Here is a 22690-nt window from a genome sequence, read left to right as displayed (position 1 = left end):
AAAATAAAACCATCTTGAGATTAAAGTTGTTAAATTTCGAGAAAATTATTTAGTTAAATTTTGTTATAATTTGTTATATTGAGAAAAAAGTCAATGTTGAGAATAAACTCGTTAAATTACAAGAAAAAACTTGTTAAATTATGAGAACAAATTCATTAAATTATGAGAAAAAAGTTGTTAAATTTCGAGAAAAAAGTCTAAATAAGATGTTGAGAATAAACTCATTAAATTATGAGAAAAAAAGTCTAAATAAAATGTTGAGAATAAACTCATTAAATTTTGAGAAAAAAGTAGAGATAAAATGTTGAGAATAAACTTGTTAAATTACAAGAAAAAACTCGTTAAATATCGAGGAAAAAGTTGAGATAAAATGTTGAGAATAAAGTCATTAAATTACGAGAAAAAAGTCGTTAAATTACAAGAACAAATTAAATTATGAGAAAAATGTTAAATTTCGAGAAAAAAGTTGAGATAAAATGTTGAGAATAAAGTAATTAAATTACGAGAAAAAAGTCGTTATGAGTAAAAAATGCTGTTAAATTTCGAGAAAAAAGTCCAGATAAAATGTTGAGAATAAACTAACGTTAAATTACAAATTTGTTCTCATAATTTAATGACTTTTTTTCTCATAATTTAATGAGTTTATTCTCAACATTTTATCTCAACTTTTTTCTCGAAATTTAAAGAGTTTTTTCTCGAAATTTAACAACTAATCTCGAGATGGTTTTATTTTTTTATTATTGCTTGGCCCTAATCCTCTTCCGTAAAAACCTTAATTTCTTTTCGACTGAAGAAAGAAAGACATGAACATCTTGGATGACATGGGGGTGAGTAAATTAACAGGACATTTTTTTATTAGAAAGTGGACTAATCCTTTAACTATCACAGCAGCACTAAGAAGATGCAGCATTATGAAACTTCTCTGTTTGCATTAGAAACCTGTGTGTGGCATTGTGGCTAACAGATAGGTGGGGCTGCACACGAGATGTGACACTGTGACCTACTTCACACGATACAGGGATCTGCGTTTTATGGCGAGTTATGGAGCATATGTGGCAGACGGAGGAAATGAAACTCTGCAGTTGCTGTAGTATCTCTAACAGTGGGGAATTCTCAGACCAATAGCATGTTTATGACAAAACTACAGACATCACCTCGTGTTGTTGTGGTGGGAGAGAGAATTGAAACTGAAAGTACAAGTCAAGTGTCATTCATTTTTTGAACTTATACAAAATAAAAAATCTTATTCATTATCATTTATTTAAATGTATGTGTATTATATCTCATATATTATATAATAAATGTACATTTACAAAACACTGCTTGACCATCTCTCTCACACTTCAACCACGAGCGCGTCAGAGTACCGAACTATCAGCTGGCGGATGTGACGTTCTCTCACATCCGGTTATTATCGCGGAAGAGCAGCAGGCTGATAATGAGAGTGATGCGCTGATTTTTGGTGAGTTTCGGCTTTACTTTGTGTGTCATCGGATGATTTTTGATTAACAGCGGTTTTGGTTTTTATGAAAAACTTATAAACAAGCTTTTTCAACTGTTAGCTAAACGCTGAGTTGCTTTAGAGGTCAGTAAGTGTTTAAGTTTAGAGATACAAGCTTGTTTATGTTACGAGCTGTGTACACTATAAGTGTGAAAATACTCATGAATATTAATTACGTCTTTTCTGAATATCGAGTATTTGTTAACGAATGATTGTTTATTGGGACTTTTACAGTGAAATATGTTTTAAGCTTGTTTGTTATCCCGGTGGAACTAACGTACATTCATGTCGACAGTGCAGAATCAATAACTGCATGCTTATATGATGCCTTTGCTGGCCACATATCAGTTATCTAGCCTGTTTATGTCATATGATTTAGTTATTTATTCATTCATTCATTCATTCGTTAGACAAACAGGGGAGATCGTGCTATTAAGTACTGAAAGTTAAAAGGTCTGTTTAATCACCATACCTGCTGTCATAATGTAAATTTCATAAATATGGTAGAGAGATCATCAGGTTAAATTTTAATGATTTATAATTATCTTTAGAGTTGCCATGCCAACATTTTCAATTACTTTACAACAAATATTATATTTTTAGTATTGCTGAAGTAGCAATTTTATGTTAAAATGTTTAACAAAATTTGATTGAAGCAGAAATGCAAAAAAATAAGCATAAATGTTGTTTAGCATAAGCTATTATTATGCTGTTGTCGAATCCTAGGCAAAGTGTGATCCGATACCAGTCATCTATGAGAAAATATTAATATAATTGTCTTTTTTAAATTGTTTGTATGTTGTATGTTTCTTTTCTAATGTACCTTGAGTCCGGAAATAAAGTTGAATGAATGAAATATAGTATATTTACAATTTAAATATGCAATCAGATACACTACAAAAGACCATCTCTAAAAGTAGTCAAAGGCTGCTTGATTAGATCATGTATTTCTGCATGTTGCTTTGATCACAGTTTGTCTATAATGGCAGTTTGTTGTTGCATGAAAGCCAGATAAAGCATGTCTCTCTGTTTAATCATCTTTTCTTCTCTGGTTCAGGTGATGCGCTCCAACTGCATGTAGGTATGCCGAGTGGCGTAGACTACAGAGAGTTGGAGGGAAGTCTTCCAGCCATTGCTTCTTTAAACGCCTCGTATTCCCAGGCGTCCCTCTCCATTCCCTCCCCTTACTACCCCCCGCTGCCCCCGGGAGAGAGGAGAGCCTTCTCAGACGTCCGCCGAACGTTCTGCCTCTTTGTTACGTTCGACCTCCTCTTCATCACGTTGCTCTGGATCATTGAATTAAATGTAAGTTTTTATTGTGTGTTTCCAAATTGTCTTCTTGCACAGTGCTAATCGTTTTTCTCTCTCTTGTGCAGTTTGTACTTCCTTTTTTTTTGCTTTGGCTATTGTAATTTGGGTTCATATTTCCAGTTGATTGTACGTGCCCGTTTCACTTCCTCTGATGAAAAGAGTCATGCAAAATGTGTTTGTTGTAATTTGCATATTAATTTTTAACAGTATTTTTAGCATTGCTAAAATATTTGTTATTTTTAACCATATTTATTATGAAGTAAACAGAAATGTGTATTCATTTTTATAAAATATATGAAAATATCTTGTGAATTATATGTATTAAAACTATATAACTATAGATAGATAAAATAGTACATGTATGTGCATTTTAAATTTTGGTAAGTTTGATCTGTATTTCTCTCTGTCTCTCAGATCAGTAAGAGTATATGGATCAGTCTTGAGAATGAGGTTGTTAAATACAACTTCGAGTCATCTTTCTTTGATATATTTGTAAGTATCAAAAAGCACATGCCTTGTTACTTTGTGAACCATAATAAAAGATTATCATTGATCATTTTGTAATGGCTTTAAACTTGTTTTCACTCTTGATTTGATGTGATAAACAAACGCAACCCTATATAATGTTAATCATTAAACTGTTCCAGTTTGTTTTGTTTTTTTCTTATTTTTTTGGTAAAGCATTAGTCTATAAAATCTGCAAAACATTGATGGCATCCTAGAAACATGTCAAAACTCTGATATTTACTTCCTTTCTCAAGGATCAGCACTGGCCTGGTTTCACAGACAATAATAGCAATAATCTCTCTCTTTTTCTCCTTTGCTTGTTCCCGCTCAGCTTTTAGCTGTGTTTAGATTTCTGTGTTTGCAGATTGGTTATGCTGCATTTCGACTGAGACACTGGTGGGTCATTGCGGTAAGAAAGACCAACCCCAGCCTATAAACATATCAATATTTGTATTTTTAGTTAATATAATATTTATTTATTATATTTGATATGTATATAATTACTCATTTATATATATTTTTTTTCTTTTATATATATATATATATATATATATATTTTTTTTTAAATATGACCTTTAAAGTCTTAGATATGGTGATTAATAAAAAATAATTGTAATTAATAAATTTCAAAAATAGTTTTTCTCAAAATACACACATTCATATATATCAGGCTTTTAAACTTTTAAAGGTTTGGATGTGATCATTGTCTTTTTGTTCTCTTATCTCAGATCACTACTCTGGTGACCAGCGCCTTCCTCATCGCCAAAGTCATCATATCGGATGTAAGATAGTTAATGTTTTATCTTCCTAATCTATTTCAATGTTTTAATTTATATGAGGGGAAGTCACATAGTCTTTGTTCCTCAGATGAACCAGTAACAGCTAACTGAATTCTTTACATGTTTTATTACATTACTGTGATAATAGAAATGGGTGTATGAAGTCATAGTTGTCTCTTTGTTGTCTCAGTTGTTTAGTCAGAATGCTTTTGGCTATGTTCTTCCCATCACCTCGTTTGTGGTGGCATGGTTGGAAACCTGGTTCCTGGATTTCAAAGTGCTCACACAGGAAGCAGAGGATGAGAGAGGTGAGAAAATCAGGGCTGTATTGAATCGACACAAATAGTCAAAATAAAAGCCTTTGATTATTCATGTTTTATAGAAGTTCTTTATAAACAAGTTGGTCATAAAAGCATCTTTTTAAGCTAAAATATTACATATTTGTTTATGTTGGGTTTATTGAAACTTGAAAATAGCAGACAGTTGATGACAGGTTTCCCTGATCCTACATTTATTTTATTTCAGGGCAATCCCGTTAAGGCTTCAGTTTTTTCATTACCATTTTCCATTCTCTCTTAGGCCATTAGAATTAAGCTGTTTGAAGTTGAAGCTTTTTGTGTCTTTACCTTTTTAAAACTTGTGAATTGCATAATATTGGCTGACCTCTTCCAGATGAAATCAGTAAAAACGTCTAAGACGTCTAATAATACTGAACTAGTGTTATGTAAATGTAGATAATCATATTTTAGTTAGCTCATGGTTGGGATGACATAGTGGACTGGGGAAGTTTGCATTGTGAGAATTTGAGTGCCTACCTAGTGCAAGGCCTTTCAAAAGAGGAAGAAAAAGCCATTTTCCTGTGATATGTCATTTTAATAGTCTTGTGGTCAGGTAGTCGCATTACTTCGTCACAAATAGTCACATTACTTTAAGATTTGGGAAGGGAAACATGTTTCTACTTGGCTCTAGAGATGCACATTAAGACTGTCACTGATGTTTGGGAAAGTCCATGTAGGAAGACCACTACATTGATAATCTGTCATTTCCTCATCTCCTGCAGTGTATCTGGCAGCAGTTAATGCGGCATGTGAGCCGGCCCCTCTGATAAGTCCTAGAGCCGTGTCTGACGGACAGTTTTACTCTCCGCCGGAGTCCCTGGCAGGTAACGCCATTCGCTTTCATTCTAATGCAACTTTTTTTGCTTTATTTCCTGCCTTATCTTTGTGTTTGCCCTGTAGGTTCTGAGGAAGATCTTGATGAAGAGGGTATTGGCAGGAGAGCAGTAACAGAACAAGTACACACATTCTTGTTTTCTTTCTTTTCATTATGTTTGCGTGGAAGAAATATCTGAAAATGACCAAATTTCCCATCTTTCCAAAAGTAATAAGAATCACTTATTTCATAAAAAGCAAAATTGAGGTGCATTTCCCGAAAGTATCATTAGCCAACTATGGTTGAAAGTTCAGTCGTTACCAACATATTTCAACAATTCTGCATTTCCTGAAACCATAGTTCCAACAAACATTGCACATGCGCGTAAAATGCACAAGGGAACTCTGGAGTATGATGTATGGTGCAGAAAAATTTGATAAACAATTCAACAGCAGCAGGGCTGTGCAATGAATCAAATTTTGGTTTCGGTTTCGATTTTGGCTTCCAACGCTTATAAAAACATGATTATCAAGATAAAATGATTATTGTGCCGCATGCTGTTTCTTAACATACCGTTAAAAGCCTAAACTTAACGTCCAAATCATGTAACGTGACTGTCATAAAATGCAATCTACTGCGGGATGTTTTATTTTAAAAATAGTTATTAAAAGCTCATTAAACTGTGAAAGGGACTGATTCCCATGCGTTTTCAGTGTGAGCGCTGCGAGACGGAGTGGAACACGGACTAGCAAAGTATACTTGGGGTTTTAGGTGTATATGACTTTCTTCGAACACAGTCGGAATTATATTAATAATCACCCTGATGCTCCCAAGCTTTATAATGGCAGTGCACAGAAACCACCTGTTTGAAGCTCAAAAAAGTGCATCCATCCATCATAAACATACTCTGCATGGTTCCGGGGGATTAATAAAGGCCTTTTGAAGTGAAGTGATGTGTTTTTGTAAGAACCATATTTAACACGTTATAAAGTAAAATAACTAGTTTCCGCCAGACCGCTTTTCATATTCAACGAAAAGCTTAACTGCATCAGTTTTTCGTAAGTTACGTAAAGGCTTAAGAATACAGAAGGCGATCTTGCGGAAGCTAGTTATTGTTCTTTATAACGTGTTAAATATGGATATTTTTCTTACACAAACACTTCGCTTCAGAATCGCTTATTAATATAACTCTGATTGTATTCATCTGAAAGAAGAAAGCCAGCTAGTATGGCTTGAGGGTGAGAAAAATCATGGGTAATTTTCATTTTTCAGTTTTCAAGTGAACTAATCCTTTAACTCAGGATTTAATTTGACAACTGATTGTTTAATGCAATACTGTTTTAAATTGTACCAATAGCAAGCCTGGATATTCTCGATAGTACAGCTCAAAATTAGGAAGATCTCATTTCAGATCGTGATTGTTTTTTATAAGATTGTGATATGAGATTTTGGGAAGATCGCCCACCCCTACGTCGTTGTACGGGAAGATCATTCTGTAATCGCTTGTTTTTAGGAAAAGGAGTTTGTACGACAGGGACGGGAGGCCATGGCAGTGGTGGAACAGATACTGACACAAGAGGAAAACTGGAAGTTTGAGAAGACTAGTGTATGTACACGTCCATGCTTGCAGTAGTTATGTGTTTATGGTTTTGTGATTGGTTTAATATGAAAATATTTCATTCTTAGGAGCTCGGAGATGCAGTATATACACTTGAAATCCCATTCCATGGGAAAACGTTTATTTTAAAGGTATGTTCCAAATGTATTATGATGCCTTCTTACTCCATGTTTTTACACAGAATCAGTTACCTACTTGTGTTTTCCGTGTTTTAGGCACTCTTGCAGTGTTCTGCAGAGCTGGTGTATCAGGAGGTCATTTTGCAGCCGGAGAAGATGGTGCAGTGGAACAGAACGGTGTCTGTTTGTCAGGTACACATTCTCTCACAGACACCTCCGTTAAAGACCGCTGAAACACATGTGGGTGTGAGGTGTGTGTTAGTGAAAAGGGATTATAAAGACAAAAAGGCCTTAAACAAAATCTTAAGTAGCTACAAAAATAAAAATAAAATGTTCACGTCGAATGGATTTGAGATTACAGTTAACATTTTCTCGGTTCCCTCCTCTGATCTGCCCATAGATTTTACAGAGAGTGGATGACAACACAATGGTGTCATATGATGTATCTGCAGGAGCTGCTGGAGGTGTCGTGTCTCCCAGGTGAGAGGACGCTTGCGACAGTTTTGTGCTTCTCAATGTGTGTCGAATTGAAGCTTAGGCCTGTTTTACATGGAAACAGTGTATATTTATATTGCTCTCTATATTAATAGGCTGCAGTATTCACAATGCAATGTAGAGTTTCCTTTTAGAACGTATATATTTTCCATACGTAGCTATGTGATAATTTAAACTAGTTATGGAGAATTCAAAGAGTCTCTTTCTCGTTTTTGACCTTCAGGGACTTTGTGAATGTTCGTCGGGTGGAGCGCAGGCGAGACTGCTACATTTCTGCAGGAATGGCGACCAACTACATCAGCAAACCCCCTCATAATCGCTACGTCAGGTCTGTCGCGTCCTCAGCCAATCAAAATGCAGAACATATTTAAGCTGTAAACTAAACTCTCTCTCTCTCTTTCTCTTTCAGAGGGGAAAATGGTCCTGGTGGATTTGTGGTGTTGAAATCCAACAGTAATCCTTCAGTTTGCACCTTCATCTGGGTTCTCAATACAGACCTAAAGGTAAGAGCTTCATTTTCAGTTTGTACATTTAAGCCATTTAAACGTATTCAGATAATGAGCATTTGATGTCATTGTGCACCTCATCCTGCACCATTTGTGTTACGGACATGAATTATGCCTCAAATCATGCAATGTTGAGGAGATGTGCATTATAACATTTTGAAGTGTTCAGATTTATCAGATTTTAAAATGGATGGGAAAAAATCCAACAGACAAATCAAACAAAATGCTAAAAAAACTATTCAGAATACCTTAGCAACCGTAGCAGTGAACTGTGCACAGGCAAACACCACTCATTTATTTCTATTTATTTATAAAATAATAATTCTCATTTTAAAATTTAATAAAATAAATGTATTATTAATAATAGTATTAAATGTATTGTTTTATATAATATATATATATTAATTTATTTGACCACTAAAAATATAAATATTTTATTTAATACATTTATTATAAATGTATTTTCTTCTTACAGGGTCGTCTCCCACGTTACCTCATTCACCAGTCACTGGCCGCCACCATGTTTGAGTTCATGTCTCATCTCAGGCAGCGTATAAACGAAGTCCACGTCCCCTACCGGTGATCTCTGGCTTTGACTCTTTATCCAGCCACAGTTTACATCGTGGTAACTTCAAATTACACTGCGCCATATTCATTCTCCTCTAAACTACAGTTGTCATGAGGAGATACAGCACTGCTTTTGACTGGCAGGAGGTTGTTACGGGCTGTCTCAATGTTTGGCTGCACTTTATACTGAAGTTAAAGCTGATATAGATGTACTACTGCAGCACATGGACATGAGGTCAGAAATCATTCTGTCAAATCACACAAGAGCTGGAAATATGCACAGGAAGTTATCAGAGAGCAGCTTGTGGTGTGTAAGGAGAAATGGATGTTATTCAGCTGTGCCTAAAACCACTGGTGTCCCCAAGTGAACATGACTGAAGGCTAGAATGGTTTCTGTGTAATATTCTGAGCCAAATACGCTGCGATTTCTCATTCTGCTTTACTTGTGCCTTAATCGAACATGCATACACATTCATAATAATATTAATTATTGTTTGAGTTCTTATTATGGTTTGTAATTGGCTCCTGTGGCCAAACTTTGCTGCATTAGATTATGTATTCATCTGTAGTGTATCATTTTGTCTAATAATACATATGGTTAAGAGTTTGATTATGCAGTTATGTCTTAAATCAACATAATCGGTTAACTAGTACCAAAACACTTGTTGTAGCATGTGTAAAACCTGCTGCAGCAGCAACAAAAAAATACTGAAGCAAACATTTGTGCTTGGTTTTAATCAATCTGATGAAAATATAATGGGCCTTTTATTGAAATGTGCATTTATTACATTTATTTCTGTATTGCATGTCAGTTTGTTTTCACACAGAGCATTACTGTCAGCCTTTTATTGGGTATACACTCATGTTTACCACATTTTTACAGGGCATAGCATTTTATATAATAATAAAAAAAAGAAAAGAAATGAAACCAGAAACTAAGGCATGGTCACCAGTCGTTTGATTATTATTGCCACTAATAGAAATGCCACTAGTAAAATGTGAATGTATCCTTCATGAATAGTTGCCTTGAAGCAAGCAAAATACGTTTGCTTTTAATGGAGAGAAAAGACACTCTTACAGGGTTTTGTAAGGGATGGCACGTTTAGGTCGCTATATCAGTGATGGATGTGAATGATGTTGATCTTGTTCTTGTTTTGCGGTTGTGTTGGTTTGTACTTGTGTGCCTTTTTTACAGTTTCCCTCACTGAAATCACATGTTCAGGATTGCTTACGTTATTTCGATTTATTTTGTATCTGTACACTTTTTTTCTTTTCTTTTTTTTTTTGGCCTCTACGGACTGTAACCACATTTCTTTGTGCAGAGCCTTTTGAAGTTCACTTGAATTCACTTCTGATTCAGGTTTTGTGTGAATTGTTATTTTTATACTGATTTACAGTAATAGTATACAGAATTTTGTCATGTCATTCAAAAATCTGAATTTCTGCTGAATGAAAGAATCATTTAATAAAACTAACAAACAGTTTATACATAATGTCTGTTATTTTTTATTTATTTATTTTTTTTTATTTATAGTATATTAAACCCCAAAATAGTATGAATGTTTAACACTTTAAAAAGTCTGAATATCATTGAATTAGATATTACAGGGCTTGTTATGTAAGGATTTTTGTTTGGTTGGTTGTTTGATTTCGTTTTTGATGCCCCATTTTGGCAAGTCGTTCAGGGTTCCACTAATTATATTTTCCCTTCTCTTTCTTTAAAAACACCCTAACATAATCACAAGGATGATTATTAGTATTATGTCTCTTTAGTTAACAGCCTCTGGCTGAGTAAGTTGTGCTCTGTCCACCATGTGATAGGACACAGCCTATGAGCCTCTCACATGAGCATCACACATCAAACACTTCTTTATTTCCCTCTTCCTCTCAAATTAAGAGGTTTGGAATTTTGTTGTTGCATGTGATCCATATAAACATTTGCAGGTTTGTGTCAAAATTGCTACACTGATCAAACCAAAAAAGATGAAATGGGGGATGTGAAGTTTTTGTTTGTCCTTAAGGACTGTAAACTTAAATTACACATCTTGAACATGCATAGTAAAACTGCATAAGTGTCTATTTAGTTCTGGATTTTTGTGACTACAAACAAACTGCCACTGAAATTCCCAGCCTTTTTATGATGCATGACCGCTGACAAAACAAACATGTGCATTTAGTATTTGTATTGTATTTCTAAAGAGACATCATGTCAAACCTTGATGCTGACAACTATACCTCTACATTTCACCTGTTGAAAATATATGTAAATAATAGGGCTGTCTGTTCATTTTTTAACGCATTAAAAAATATTTAATGCAATTAACACAGCGTCCATTTTTTCCTGTCATCCTTTAGCTGCATTACAGTAGGCCTATATGATCATGCTATCATTCATTCAAGTGCTATTAAACCATTCAAGCGCGATAAGACACAAAAAGATATTAAATCTGTACTGGTGCGTGTCTGTGAAGCGGCTCTCTGTGAACAAACACCCGCACAGAATGCCGCTTCAGACCGCATTCCAGCGCTGCACTGAGTTCTCTTTCGCGCTTAAATGGACAAAAACACAAAATTATGTCAAAGTTCCTGTTTTGTTGAGTATCCTCGTAAGCACAGTCTTAAATGAGTTGAAAAGTGTTAAATAAACATAAAGATTTGTGAAAATGTGCGTCAGATCTAAAAGGGATAGTTCACCCAAAAATTAAAATTCTGTCATTAATTACTCACCCTCATGTCGTTCCACATCCGTAAGACCTTCGTTCATCTTCAGAACACAAATCAAGATATTTTTGATAAAATCTGATGGCTCAGTGAGGCCTCCATTGCCAGCAAGATAATTAACACTTTCAATGCCCAGAAAGCTACTAGACATCATGTGACTACACTGGTTCACTTAACACTTGTGCAGTCTTCGGGGTCTTTTTGACCCGCAAATGATGTTTGCTTAAATAAGAAATGTTCTCTTTGTCCAAATGGCATGAGACTTTGTACGGTGGTTAACACTTTTAAGACCTACAAATAAAAAAAAAAAAATTAAAGTGATATCTTGTTTTTATGTTAGTGTAAAAAAAATAGTTACGTTCATGGTCTTTGGGGTCTCTGGAGACCCCAGGCAACAAAATGTAATTTTGTAACAATATAATATATTTTTTAAAATCCAATGTAATTTTACTCTGTTTATTAATGTTTTTTCTCAACATTTGTGCAGTTTTTGGAGGATTCGTAATATCTTTTAAATTTATATAAATAAATTAAAAAATATTTTTTTTAAATAGGTTTTTATGAATAAACAGCTTTTTATGTAAATTTCACTTTATAAAAGGCCCAGATTTCTAACGTGATAACATTAAAATAATTGTGGGCCAAAGTCACACCCCCCAGTGGTGAACCATTGAAATTTTGAAACACTTATGACGTAACAAAGCCTCGTTTACTGAAATCACGTGACTTTGGCAGTTTGATACACGCTTCGAACCATTGATTCGAAACAAAAGATTTGTAAAGCTTCGAAGCTTCATGAAACTGCCCATCACTAGATATTGTTGAATAAAGTCATTATTTTGTTTTTTTTGGTGCACAAAAAGTATTCTCATCGCTTCATAACATTAAGGTTGAACCACTGTAGTCACATGAACTGTTTTAAATATGTCTTTAGTAGCTTTCTGGGCATCTGAAAGTGTTAATTATCTTGCTGGCAATGGAGGCCTCACTGTGCCATCGGACTTTATCAAAAATATCTTAACTTGTGTTCTGAAGATGAACAAAGGTCTTACGGGTGTAGAACGACATGAGGGTGAGTAATTAATGACAGAATTTTTCATTTTTGGGTGAACTAACCCTTTAAAGTGACAGCAGTCTAATAAACCTGCTGCTGTCTGTGTCATTAAAGTTAATCAAAGAACAAAAGACAAAGAGTTAATCACTCACTGCTCTTGACTGAAGAACTTTTGTAGCTTTAATAAGTATTAATCTATATTTAATTTATAATTTATGCAACAAAAACTGTGCAGTATTTGATTATTCAATTTCTATATATTTACCAGACCTACCTGAAAATAAAAGTTTACATGGGTCAAAAACAATAACTTTTTTGTGCATTTTAGCAGGGTAAGGAAAAATATAAATGGCCCTTTGGGGCAAATTTAAAAAAAAAAAAACCTTAGCATTGAGCCCTGATATATTAAAGGCACAGCTAAATTGTGACATTTGACAATGGGTTTATGTGAAACCTATTATATGTTAAAATTGATAGCTTTCAGTATTCAACATTGAATGGCTATAATTAGCTAAAATTGAGAGAGAAAAAATCCATGTAATAGAGACATCAGTATCAGTGCTGGTATTAGTGATACTGGCCTTCATTCATAGTGCTTTGTAAAAAGATGCCATTAAACAATTTAAAATATTAAATTGTCTTTATGTCTTTATGTTGTTTCTACATTATCTTGGAGATTCAATGTGAAAGTATTTCAATATAATAATATATTAAAAACTTTAATGTTAGGTGTGCAATTAATTAGTTAATCAATTGACAGCATTAATATCAAAAATATATATAAGATGAAAAAATGTAACTAGACAAGTATGAAAAATGTTGCCTTGGCAAATAACTGTAATAAGTTTAAGTTAAAGCACTAAAATTGCTTTCTGAAAATAATTAAAAACTTAAAAGCTTTGTTCAAAATAGTAACAAAAACAGTAATAGTTTATAAAATAACACCGACCTGCTTTTATGTGTTTCTCAAATCTGGTATTTACTGGTTTGATTATTTTGCCATGAGCACATGAGTTTTTCCATGAAATTTGAGCAGGAGGTTTAGGATTATTGGTTTTCATAATAATATGGAGCAACTGTGTTATGTAATCACTATTATTCCTCCAAACCTGCTTCATTTTTACTAAAAATCTTATAAAGTGCTGGATATGCAATCCCAAAATGAACTGTTGAAAACGTTCCCAGAGGTAAAAGCACATTTGTGTTTTGGGGCTGTAGGATGAGTGGCTTTATTTAGAGGTCTGTGATGGCCTCAGGTTACACGGCTCAGACTCATGACTAAACTGTGATGCTATTCATTCTAGAGAGACGCTGAAATGTTTTAGTTGCTCTCTGGGCCCCAAAAGATGCTTCGCTTCTGAATAAGAGAAAACTGCGTTTAGACTTGAATTGATGGATTCAGCATTTTGCCAGCAGTTTCTTGGGTAAGTTTCATCAAAACAACACATAACGCAGTTTTATCTGAAATCACTCGACAAATGATACTCTGAGGGACGAGGTTCACCCTGAAGAACCTGGAGAACTACAAATGATGCTGACAGCTTGAACAAAGGCAAAAACACTTATGTTTTATATTCGTCTTCTTCAGTAAGCTCACCTTTATTCTCTTGGAGGGGCAGACGCTGTTTTACATCTCTTGAACTTGAACTTTTTCTTCCACCATCTTCTAGTTTTGTATTTTGAGGATGGGTGCCGCCTTTAAGAGGTTCTGTGTGCGATTCTGCTGTTGCTGCTGCTGTGAGGATAATGATGAGGAAGAAAAGACACCTTTACTTAGGTATTCAGGGGATGTGTGGGGTCGGTTTGTTTTTAAATCTTGCCTGACCATTGATAGTTTGAGTTCAGAAAAGCTTTCTGTCTAAAAATGTTTATATTTATATATATATATATATATATATATATATATATATATATATATATATATATATATATATATATATATATATTTTTTTTTTTTTTTTTTTTTTTTAATTACTACTAGGCTAATACTATCTACTCATCTTTGTAAATTACTTTGGTTCAAACTGTGCTATTATAACTATAAACATATGTACAAGTTTTCTCATTAAAATTAAAACAGCAAATGCTACTAACTCTTCAACTTTATAACATGTGGAAATAGTTTTTCATAAATGTTTAATTCATAACTCACGGTCCAACGTTCATCTGCTTTTCCTTTGTTGTTTTGCCTGACAGAATGAACCGGTTTCATTGCTAATTACAATATAATATCAAACACTGATATTCACACTAAAATGTCTTCATATGGTGAAAGTATTTGTAGGCTACATTTTGTTTATGTGTGTGTGTTTGTGTTAGTCACGACACTTTAGAATATTTCGACCGCGAGGCAAAAAGAAGGCGGGACCAAGAGACAAACCTGTGGAGTGAACCAGGAGACCCCTCCCACTCTGAGAGAGATGACGACCGCACGCTCTACAACCTGCTGCAGACCAGAGCCCAAACCCAACGAGGCTCTCATGTATGGTGTTCAAAATTAATTTGCATTTAAATAGGAGACATGACTACCGCTGGATTCACGCCATGTCGTAATTACCGTTAATAAAGCTCCGTAATGCTTCCGAATCGCTCTCGCGGTACTTTGATGTCATACACCGATCGGTCTGCGCAGTGCAGCTTCAAGTCGAACACACCTAAAATTTATGCAGCACATTTTTTGATGCAAAGGTAATATAATCAGGGTTGCCAGATTTTCACCTCAAAACCCTTTTCAAAAATGCTACTCAAAACTAGCCCAATCATGTTTCAGGGGGGCTCTCCCTGTAATAATCATGTTCCGGAGAGTAAAAACCGATTTTTTGGAGGGATCCCCCTGGTAAAATTCACATTCCATGGGGCTAAATATCATGTTATTTGTGGTCTCTTCAACCTGCGGACATGAAAAATAACCCACGGCAACAGTGTTAAAGTAACCCAATTCTGTGGGAAAAGATTTGGCAACACTGAATATACAAAGTATAGTGCTATAAATATAAACTCATTGTTAAAATTAAAACATAAAAAACTTTGCTGATGACTAGCATCATTAAAGTCTGTGAAAAGGGTCCATTATGTCATGGCGTGAACACATCTTAAACTCAGTGATAGTCTTTTTAAGGTTACATGTCTCCGAAATTAATCGCCACATGCTTTAATTACACATTATGATCAACATGCTAAATAATATAACACTTGTAGAGAAGATGTCTGAAATTACCATATCTATAATTTAAACAAAAAAAAGACAGAAAAGTAAATCCCAATATGGTTACATTTGGCCAGTTTTAGAAACATCAAAGTGTTTTTTTTTTTTTAAAGGTGCCCTAAAACTTCTTTTTAAAAGATGTAATATAAGTCTAAGGGGTCCCCTGAATGTGTCTGTGAAGTTTCAGCTCAAAATACCCCATAGATTTTTTTTAATTCATTTTTTTAACTGCCTATTTTGGGGCATCATTAACTATGCACCGATACATAGGTTGCAGCCCCTTTAATTCTCGTGCTCCCCCTCCTCCGGAGCTTGCGTTTGCCTTGAATAGCATAAACACAGTTTACACAGCTAATATAACCCTCAAAATGGATCTTTACAAGATGTTCGTCATGCATGCTGCTTGCATATGTAAGTATATGTATTTATTTGGATGTTTACATTTGATTCTGAATGAGTTTGAGGCTATGCTGCGTGGCTAAAGCTAACATTACACACTGTTGGAGAGATTTATAAAGAATGAAGTTGTGTTTATGAATTATACAGACTGCAAGTGTATAAAAGTGAAAATAGCGACGGCTCTTATCTCCGTGAATACAGTAATAAACCATGGTAACTTTAACCACATTTAACAGTACATTAGCAACATGCTAACGACACATTTAGAAAGAAAATTCACAAATATCACTAAAAATATCATGATATCATGGATCATGTCAGTTATTATTGCTCCATCTGCCATTTTTCGCTATTGTTCTTGCTTGCTTACCTAGTCTGATGATTCAGCTGTGCACATCCAGACGTTCTGCCCTTGTCTAATGGCTTGATCATGGACTGGCATATGCAAATATCGGGGGCGTACACCCCGACTGTTACGTAACAATCTGTGTTATGTTGAGATTCGCCTGTTCTTCTGAGGTCTTTTAAACAAATGAGATTTATATAAGAAGGAGGAAACAATGGAGTTTGAAACTCACTGTATGTCATTTCCAAGTACTGAACTCTTGTTATTCAACTATGCCAATATAAATTCAGTATTTAATTCTAGGGCACCTTTAATATTAAAATATTTTCTTCTGTCCCAACTAGTATGTAGGGAAAACTAAAGTAAAATTTTTATTGGTGTCATTCTTGATGGTTGAGTTCAGTACTGTCATGTCTTCTGTCCTGTAGGGTTACCGGCGTTTGAGCATCGACATCGAGGCCATGAGAGACATGAGAAGAGAGGTGCGAGATAAATGGAAGATGATCTTAGAGAATCTGGGTAAGAGTTTGTGTGAGAATTCTGTTCAAATGTTTTTTGACATTTGACAGGGACAGTCTGTCACTGAGATGTTTGGTTTATTCTCTCAGGGTTCATGGCCGAAGCGGAGTCTCTGTTGACTGTGTCTGCCACCGCCTCATATGACCGCATGAGAAACGCAGCGACCGCCCGCACCCTTCTACACACCCTCCACACCGAAACATCCATATTCAACAGCAAAGAGCCTCCACCCGAGAGATACCTCTTCATCCTGGTGAGCATGTCACTGAAACTCACCTCAAGTATGAACAATCATTTGCACAACTTTCAACTGCACAACTTTCAGAAAACAAAAAGTTAAATAACCATGGGTTAGAATCTTTCAATGGCCACTGGATTTTAAAATTATAATGCTGGTATTTGTCTGAGGGTCTTTTGAAAAATCATTACACTTTTTATAGAGCATTTTATGTTAAAATGGGGCTTAAACTATACTAATTTACATGCACAAAATGTTTTCATCTTTTTTTTTTTTTTATCATAAATTACCCTTCCACTAAAGGTTCTGACATTTATCTGTTCAATAAAATACCTTATTCACCTGTAGAGCAATAAAAACACCATCTCTACGTCACTTTCACAACATTTCAAATCCCCTAGTTCTCAGAAAAGCCAAGCTAATGTTGATTCTTGTTTTATTACAAGCTCTGTTGCATTTCTATTTTTGCCAGCAAACTCTCCTCTGTGCAGTTTTTTTTAATTATTATTATTTAGCAATAACATGCTCCATGTTAAACTTTCTCCTTCCTTGTGATAACTAACCTATGCCACTCCCACACCATACACATATTAAAGGAGCCGGAGCAATTTTTCTCTATTTATGGATTTAGGAAATTTCCCATGAGAACCATCCTGACATGTCTAAAATATAAACACTTATAAAAGGCTTACCATAGTGAATCGGAACTGTTCGCTGATGACATTGACCCGCCTTCAGATTGAGTTTCCACGCATTCAGAATGTTTTTAAATTTTTATTTGCATTTTGGTGTGTTTAATAATTCTGAATGGATTAATATAGTAGCTATATGAAGTCATTTGGCGTCTCCGTAAAGAATGTCTGCAAAGTAGGCTATTTTTGCAAAAAAAAAAAAAAAAAAAAAAAAGAACATCATCTTGAATTTCTTTTGTTTAAAAAATAATAACATGTTATTATTTAGTTAAAAAAAAGAAATAACACTCAAATTGCAGTATTGATTCAGAGAGAAGGGGGCATTGGAGTAAAAAAGGTTGGGTAATAAACCACTTGCATAATTTAAATGTAAATTTCAGAAAGTGTTTAGTAAATATTATGTACATTTTTAGTACACCCCAACACCCCCCCCCAAAAAAAAAAAATTATATCTAGTTAGACAGCATGTCACTAGGTTTTGAGACAACCATGAACATCTATCAAATGAACATGAGACAGATGACCCTCTTCATCCTCACTTATATATTCATGTTTCACTCAGGACCGGCTCATTTATCTGGACGCTGCTGAGGATTTTGTGGCCAAGGCTCGTCGCTTCTACCCTCCTAAAGATGATGATGATGAAGAAGAGAACCCCCTTGCAATAAATCTGCCTCTGTTGCTGTCTCGTATGAATCAGAACATCTCTGGAGGAGAGGATGAGGATGATGATGAGGACGACGCCACTGGACCAGAGGACTGACACCGAGATGATTTCATAATCAGGTTTTGGAGGTAGAACCCCATTTCCAGAAAAGTTGGGACAATTGTGTAAAATGCAAAAAAAAAAAAAAAAAAAAACCTTAAATAAACTAAATAACTGACTAAAAGATTTCCAATGTTTTCACTGACTTTTTTTTTTTTTTTGATGGCTGTCAAAAGTGAAAAGATTATGGAATATCCAAGTTAAACTGTTTTGAAACAGTCCACAGTTGAATTGGTAATAGGCGAGGGTATCGTGATTGGGTATAAAAGGAGCATCCACCAAAGACTCAAACATGGGTCATGAGAGAATTTCATGAGAGAAACAATTGTCAAACAATTCAAAAATCACATTTCTCTATGCAAGATTGCAACGAATTTAGGTCTTTCACCATTTACCATACATAATATTGTGAAAAGATTCCGGGAATCCAGAGAAATCTCAGTCCATGTAGGGCAAGGCAGGAGACCTCCGTTTAATGTGCGTGACCTTTGACCCCTCAGACGATTTTACAGGAGAAACTATCATGCTGCTGTTAAATATAGCCACATAGGTACTTTGGTAAACACTCAACAGTCTGCCACGGCATCAAGAAATTCAACTTGAATCGCTGTTATGAAAGGAGAAAGCAATACATCTGTTCTCTGGACCTGGTCCTGAAGACAGTGGAAATGTGTGCTGTGGACAGATAAGTCCACATTTCAGCTTGTTTTTGGGACGAAAGGGACTATATTAAAGGGACCAGACTTTCATCAGCGAGGGGTGCAAAAGCAAATATCTGTCATGGTATGGAGGTGCATCACTGCAAATGGCATATGTGTGTAAAGATACCATTGATGTGGAGAGACATATACTGCCATCAAGAAGACATCTTTCCCGGGAAGTTCATGGTTATTAGGGCAAGACAATGCCAGGCCTTATACATGTAATCCAGAGCTGTCTCATATTAATAATTTATGGCCCATCATGAAAAGGAGAATCAGACAACGATGAGCACAGACTGTTGAGCAGCTGTCTCGCATCAGATGAGATTTGGCAAAAATTCCACTTGCAAAAGTGCAGCAATTAGTATCCTCAATTCCAATTAAAAGTTGATGTGGCACAGTGGTAAACATGCCTCTATCCCAACTTTTTTGGAGTCTTGCAGCCATCAAATATATTTACAAAATACAACTAAGTTGGTCAGTGAAAACATTGGAAATCTTTTCTTTGTACTTTCTTCAGTTAAATAAAGTTTAAAGTGAATTAACGAATCACAGATTCTATGTCATTTTGCAAAATGTCCAAATTTTCTAGAAATGGGTTTGTAAATGGATTTGGATTGATATCAGCTCGGCTCAAAGTGAATGGGAATGTAGAAGATTAAATGGCACAGGCTAATCTTTAAACACATTAGACAAATGTTTTTGTGAGAAAGGGGAGACTATTGTCAGAATCATCAAAATAGCTGAAGAACTCACATCTGTAACTATGAATTATAAGACCAGTGGCAGATTCTGGATTACTGAGGCATGTTTATATTGTAAGTGTATGATGGTGAAGTGAATTTGAATAAATAGAAAAAAAATGTTTTCTCTTGAAATGTGTATCTGTGTTCTTTACATTAAATGCGGATATATGAACTGAGTTCATCAAACTCTTGATAGAGTATTATATGGAGTATCCTTCATTAACACTTTTAGGGTTAGTTCACCCAAAAATGAAAATTCTGTCATTTATTACTCACCCTTATGTCGTTCCACACCCGTAAGACCTTCGTTCATCTTCGGAACACAAATTAAGATCTTTTTGATAAAATCCGATGGCCAGCAATATCATTTCCTTTTTCGGTGCCCAGAAAGCTACTAAAAACATTTAAAACAGTTCATGTGACTACAGTGGTTCAACCGCAATATCATAAAGTGACGAGAATACTTTTTGTGCGCCAAAAAAACTAAATAACGACTTTATTCAACAATATCTAGTGATGGGCGATTCATGGGCTTCATGAAGCTTTCAAAGTTTTACGAATCTTTTGTTTCGAATCAGTGGTTCAGAGCGCCAAAATCACGTGATGTCGAAATTTCAATAGTTCATGTGACTTTGGCAGTTTGATACACGCTCCGAAGCACTGATTCGAAACAAAAGATTCGTAAAGCTTTGAAGCTTCATGAAGCAGTGGTTTGAAATCACCCATCACTAGATATTGTTGAATAAAGTTGCTATTTTGGGTTATTTTTTGGCACACAGAAAGTATTCTCGTCGCTTTATAATATTAAAGTGGTTGAACCACTGTAGTCACATGAACTGTTTTAAATATGTTTTTAGTACCATTCTGGGCATTAAAAAAAAGGAAATGATCTTGCTGGCAATGCAGGTCTCAATGAGCCTTCGGATTTCATCAAAAATATCTTAATTTGTGTTCCGAAGATGAACGAAGGTCTTACAGGTGTAGAACGACATGAGGGTGAGTAATTAATGACAGAATTTTCATTTTTGGGTGAACTAACCCTTTAATATAGCAAAAAAAGAATGCTGTTACTGAACATAAAATGTTGTTTTCAAATATAAATGAAAGTGCAGACTGTCTGGTGTAAGAGCACCATAAAAAAAAGCATCAAAAACCTATTAAAATACATCTGTTCATTGCTCTGCCTCATAAATCTTGCTCACAGGACATGTGTGTACTGAACAGCACATTCCAGGGCCCAGCTTTATGGAGTGGCCTTCTCTGACTGCAACAGTGGAGAATGTTTTGCTACATTTCGATCGGAACTTGGTGGACTAGCACAAACATCCTACACCATCAGATAAGGATGCTAGGCTGCCTCTTAGAGGGCAAGAAGACTTCTCATTGGTCCACATGTGGTTTCTGCCTTTCGCCCATCTTGAGACTAATCCCTGGCCATAAAAATTCCTTTGAACCTTCTGGTGGTGGATAAATAATATATATATAGCAATGGTGTCTGAAACGAGAGGCCACAATAATCCATCCAAGTCCATTCATACATGCTTTGAACCCTTAAAACTGATGTAAACTAAAACACATCTATTTCATACTTATTCAGAGAAAGTATTCTCAGCGACAGCTATTTGTAGTGCAACATCTTACACAAATTCAGCTGTTGATGTATAAATGAATGCATGAATTCCACGTGCGTAGAACATTGCCAAATATATTCTGATGGTTTAGAAAGTGAGAAATGCATTAGTAAAACTTTAACGACAGCTTTCTAACTGTGTGCTTTAGATTATGTAAATGAGTTCAACAAGGGGAAAGAAGGGTGGGCCACACTGCCAGGAGCCAATCACAGCACTGGACAATAGCTGATACATTGTTCCGAGTCTCGGGTCTGTCCAGAGAGACTAACAGATACAAACAATTTCTGAGTCTCCAGCCCATGAGGAAAGACATTAATAGATACAATGTTCTGAGTCTCTGGCCTGTGAAGGATGAGACAACAGATTCCATGCTGAGTTAACAGATTGTGAGGCTGCAACAGATACAAGCATGTTCTAAACCTCCAGACTGTGAGGAAAGAGACATTAAAAGGGATAGTTCACCCAAAAATGGAAATTATCCCATGATTTACTCACCCTCAAGCTATCCTAAAGTATATATGACTACCTTCCTTTAGACAAGTACAATTAGAGTTATTAAAGGTGCCATTGAATGAAAAACTTAATTTATCTCGGCATAGATGAATAACAAGAGTTCAGTACATGGAAAAGACATACAGTGAGTCTCAAACTCCATTGTTTCCTCCTTCTTATATAAATCTCATTTGTTTAAAAGACCTCCGAAAAACAGGCGAATCTCAACATAACACTGACTGTTACATAACAGTTGGGATCATTAATATGTACGCCCCCAATATTTGCATATGCCAGCCCATGTTCAAGGCATTACACAAGGACATTAGCGTTAATTGTCTTTCTAAATGTTTCGTTAGCATGTTGCTAATGTACTGTTAAATGTGGTTTAAGTTACCATCGTTTCTTACTGTATTAACGGAGACGAGAGAGCCGTCACTATTTTCATTATTAAACACTTGCAGACTGTATAATTCATAAACATCTTCATTCTTTATAAATCTCTCCAACAGTGAGGCTGTGCTCCATGGCTAACAGGCTAAAGCTAACATTACACAAACTCATTCAGAATCAAATGTAAACATCCAAATAAATACTCTACTCACAGGAATCGATGCATGCATGC

At 35.2% G+C, this 22690-nt stretch overlaps 2 protein-coding genes across 3 annotated transcripts; both read left to right on the top strand.

Annotated features, from left to right (window-relative positions):
- Window positions 1-898: 898 nt before the first annotated feature.
- On the top strand, window positions 899-9524 carry stard3 (StAR related lipid transfer domain containing 3). Of its 2 annotated transcripts, none has more exons than XM_067411171.1 (15): window positions 899-1462; window positions 2559-2806; window positions 3227-3304; window positions 3651-3728; window positions 4048-4101; window positions 4289-4406; window positions 5159-5260; window positions 5337-5392; window positions 6764-6856; window positions 6937-6999; window positions 7084-7179; window positions 7388-7467; window positions 7706-7810; window positions 7892-7985; window positions 8464-9524. In XM_067411171.1, exons 1-15 carry the CDS (start codon window positions 1270-1272, stop codon window positions 8569-8571), a joined length of 1566 nt encoding a protein of 521 aa, XP_067267272.1. In that variant the 5' UTR covers window positions 899-1269; the 3' UTR covers window positions 8572-9524. The 2 variants fall into 2 exon arrangements, with proteins under 2 accessions (XP_067267272.1, XP_067267273.1); XM_067411172.1 differs by lacking the exon at window positions 899-1462 and adding an exon at window positions 1471-1585.
- A 4491-nt stretch (window positions 9525-14015) lies between these two features.
- mreg (melanoregulin) lies at window positions 14016-18492 on the top strand. The gene is made up of 5 exons (XM_067361702.1): window positions 14016-14107; window positions 14650-14812; window positions 16709-16799; window positions 16889-17052; window positions 18292-18492. Exons 1-5 carry the CDS (start codon window positions 14016-14018, stop codon window positions 18490-18492), a joined length of 711 nt encoding a protein of 236 aa, XP_067217803.1.
- Window positions 18493-22690: the final 4198 nt, after the last annotated feature.

Source organism: Chanodichthys erythropterus, chromosome 15 (genome assembly GCF_024489055.1).
Source record: "Chanodichthys erythropterus isolate Z2021 chromosome 15, ASM2448905v1, whole genome shotgun sequence".
Classification (NCBI taxonomy): domain Eukaryota; kingdom Metazoa; phylum Chordata; class Actinopteri; order Cypriniformes; family Xenocyprididae; genus Chanodichthys; species Chanodichthys erythropterus.
The sequence above is the reverse complement of the archived record's forward strand: the minus strand, read 5'-3'. Positions and strand labels throughout refer to the sequence as shown.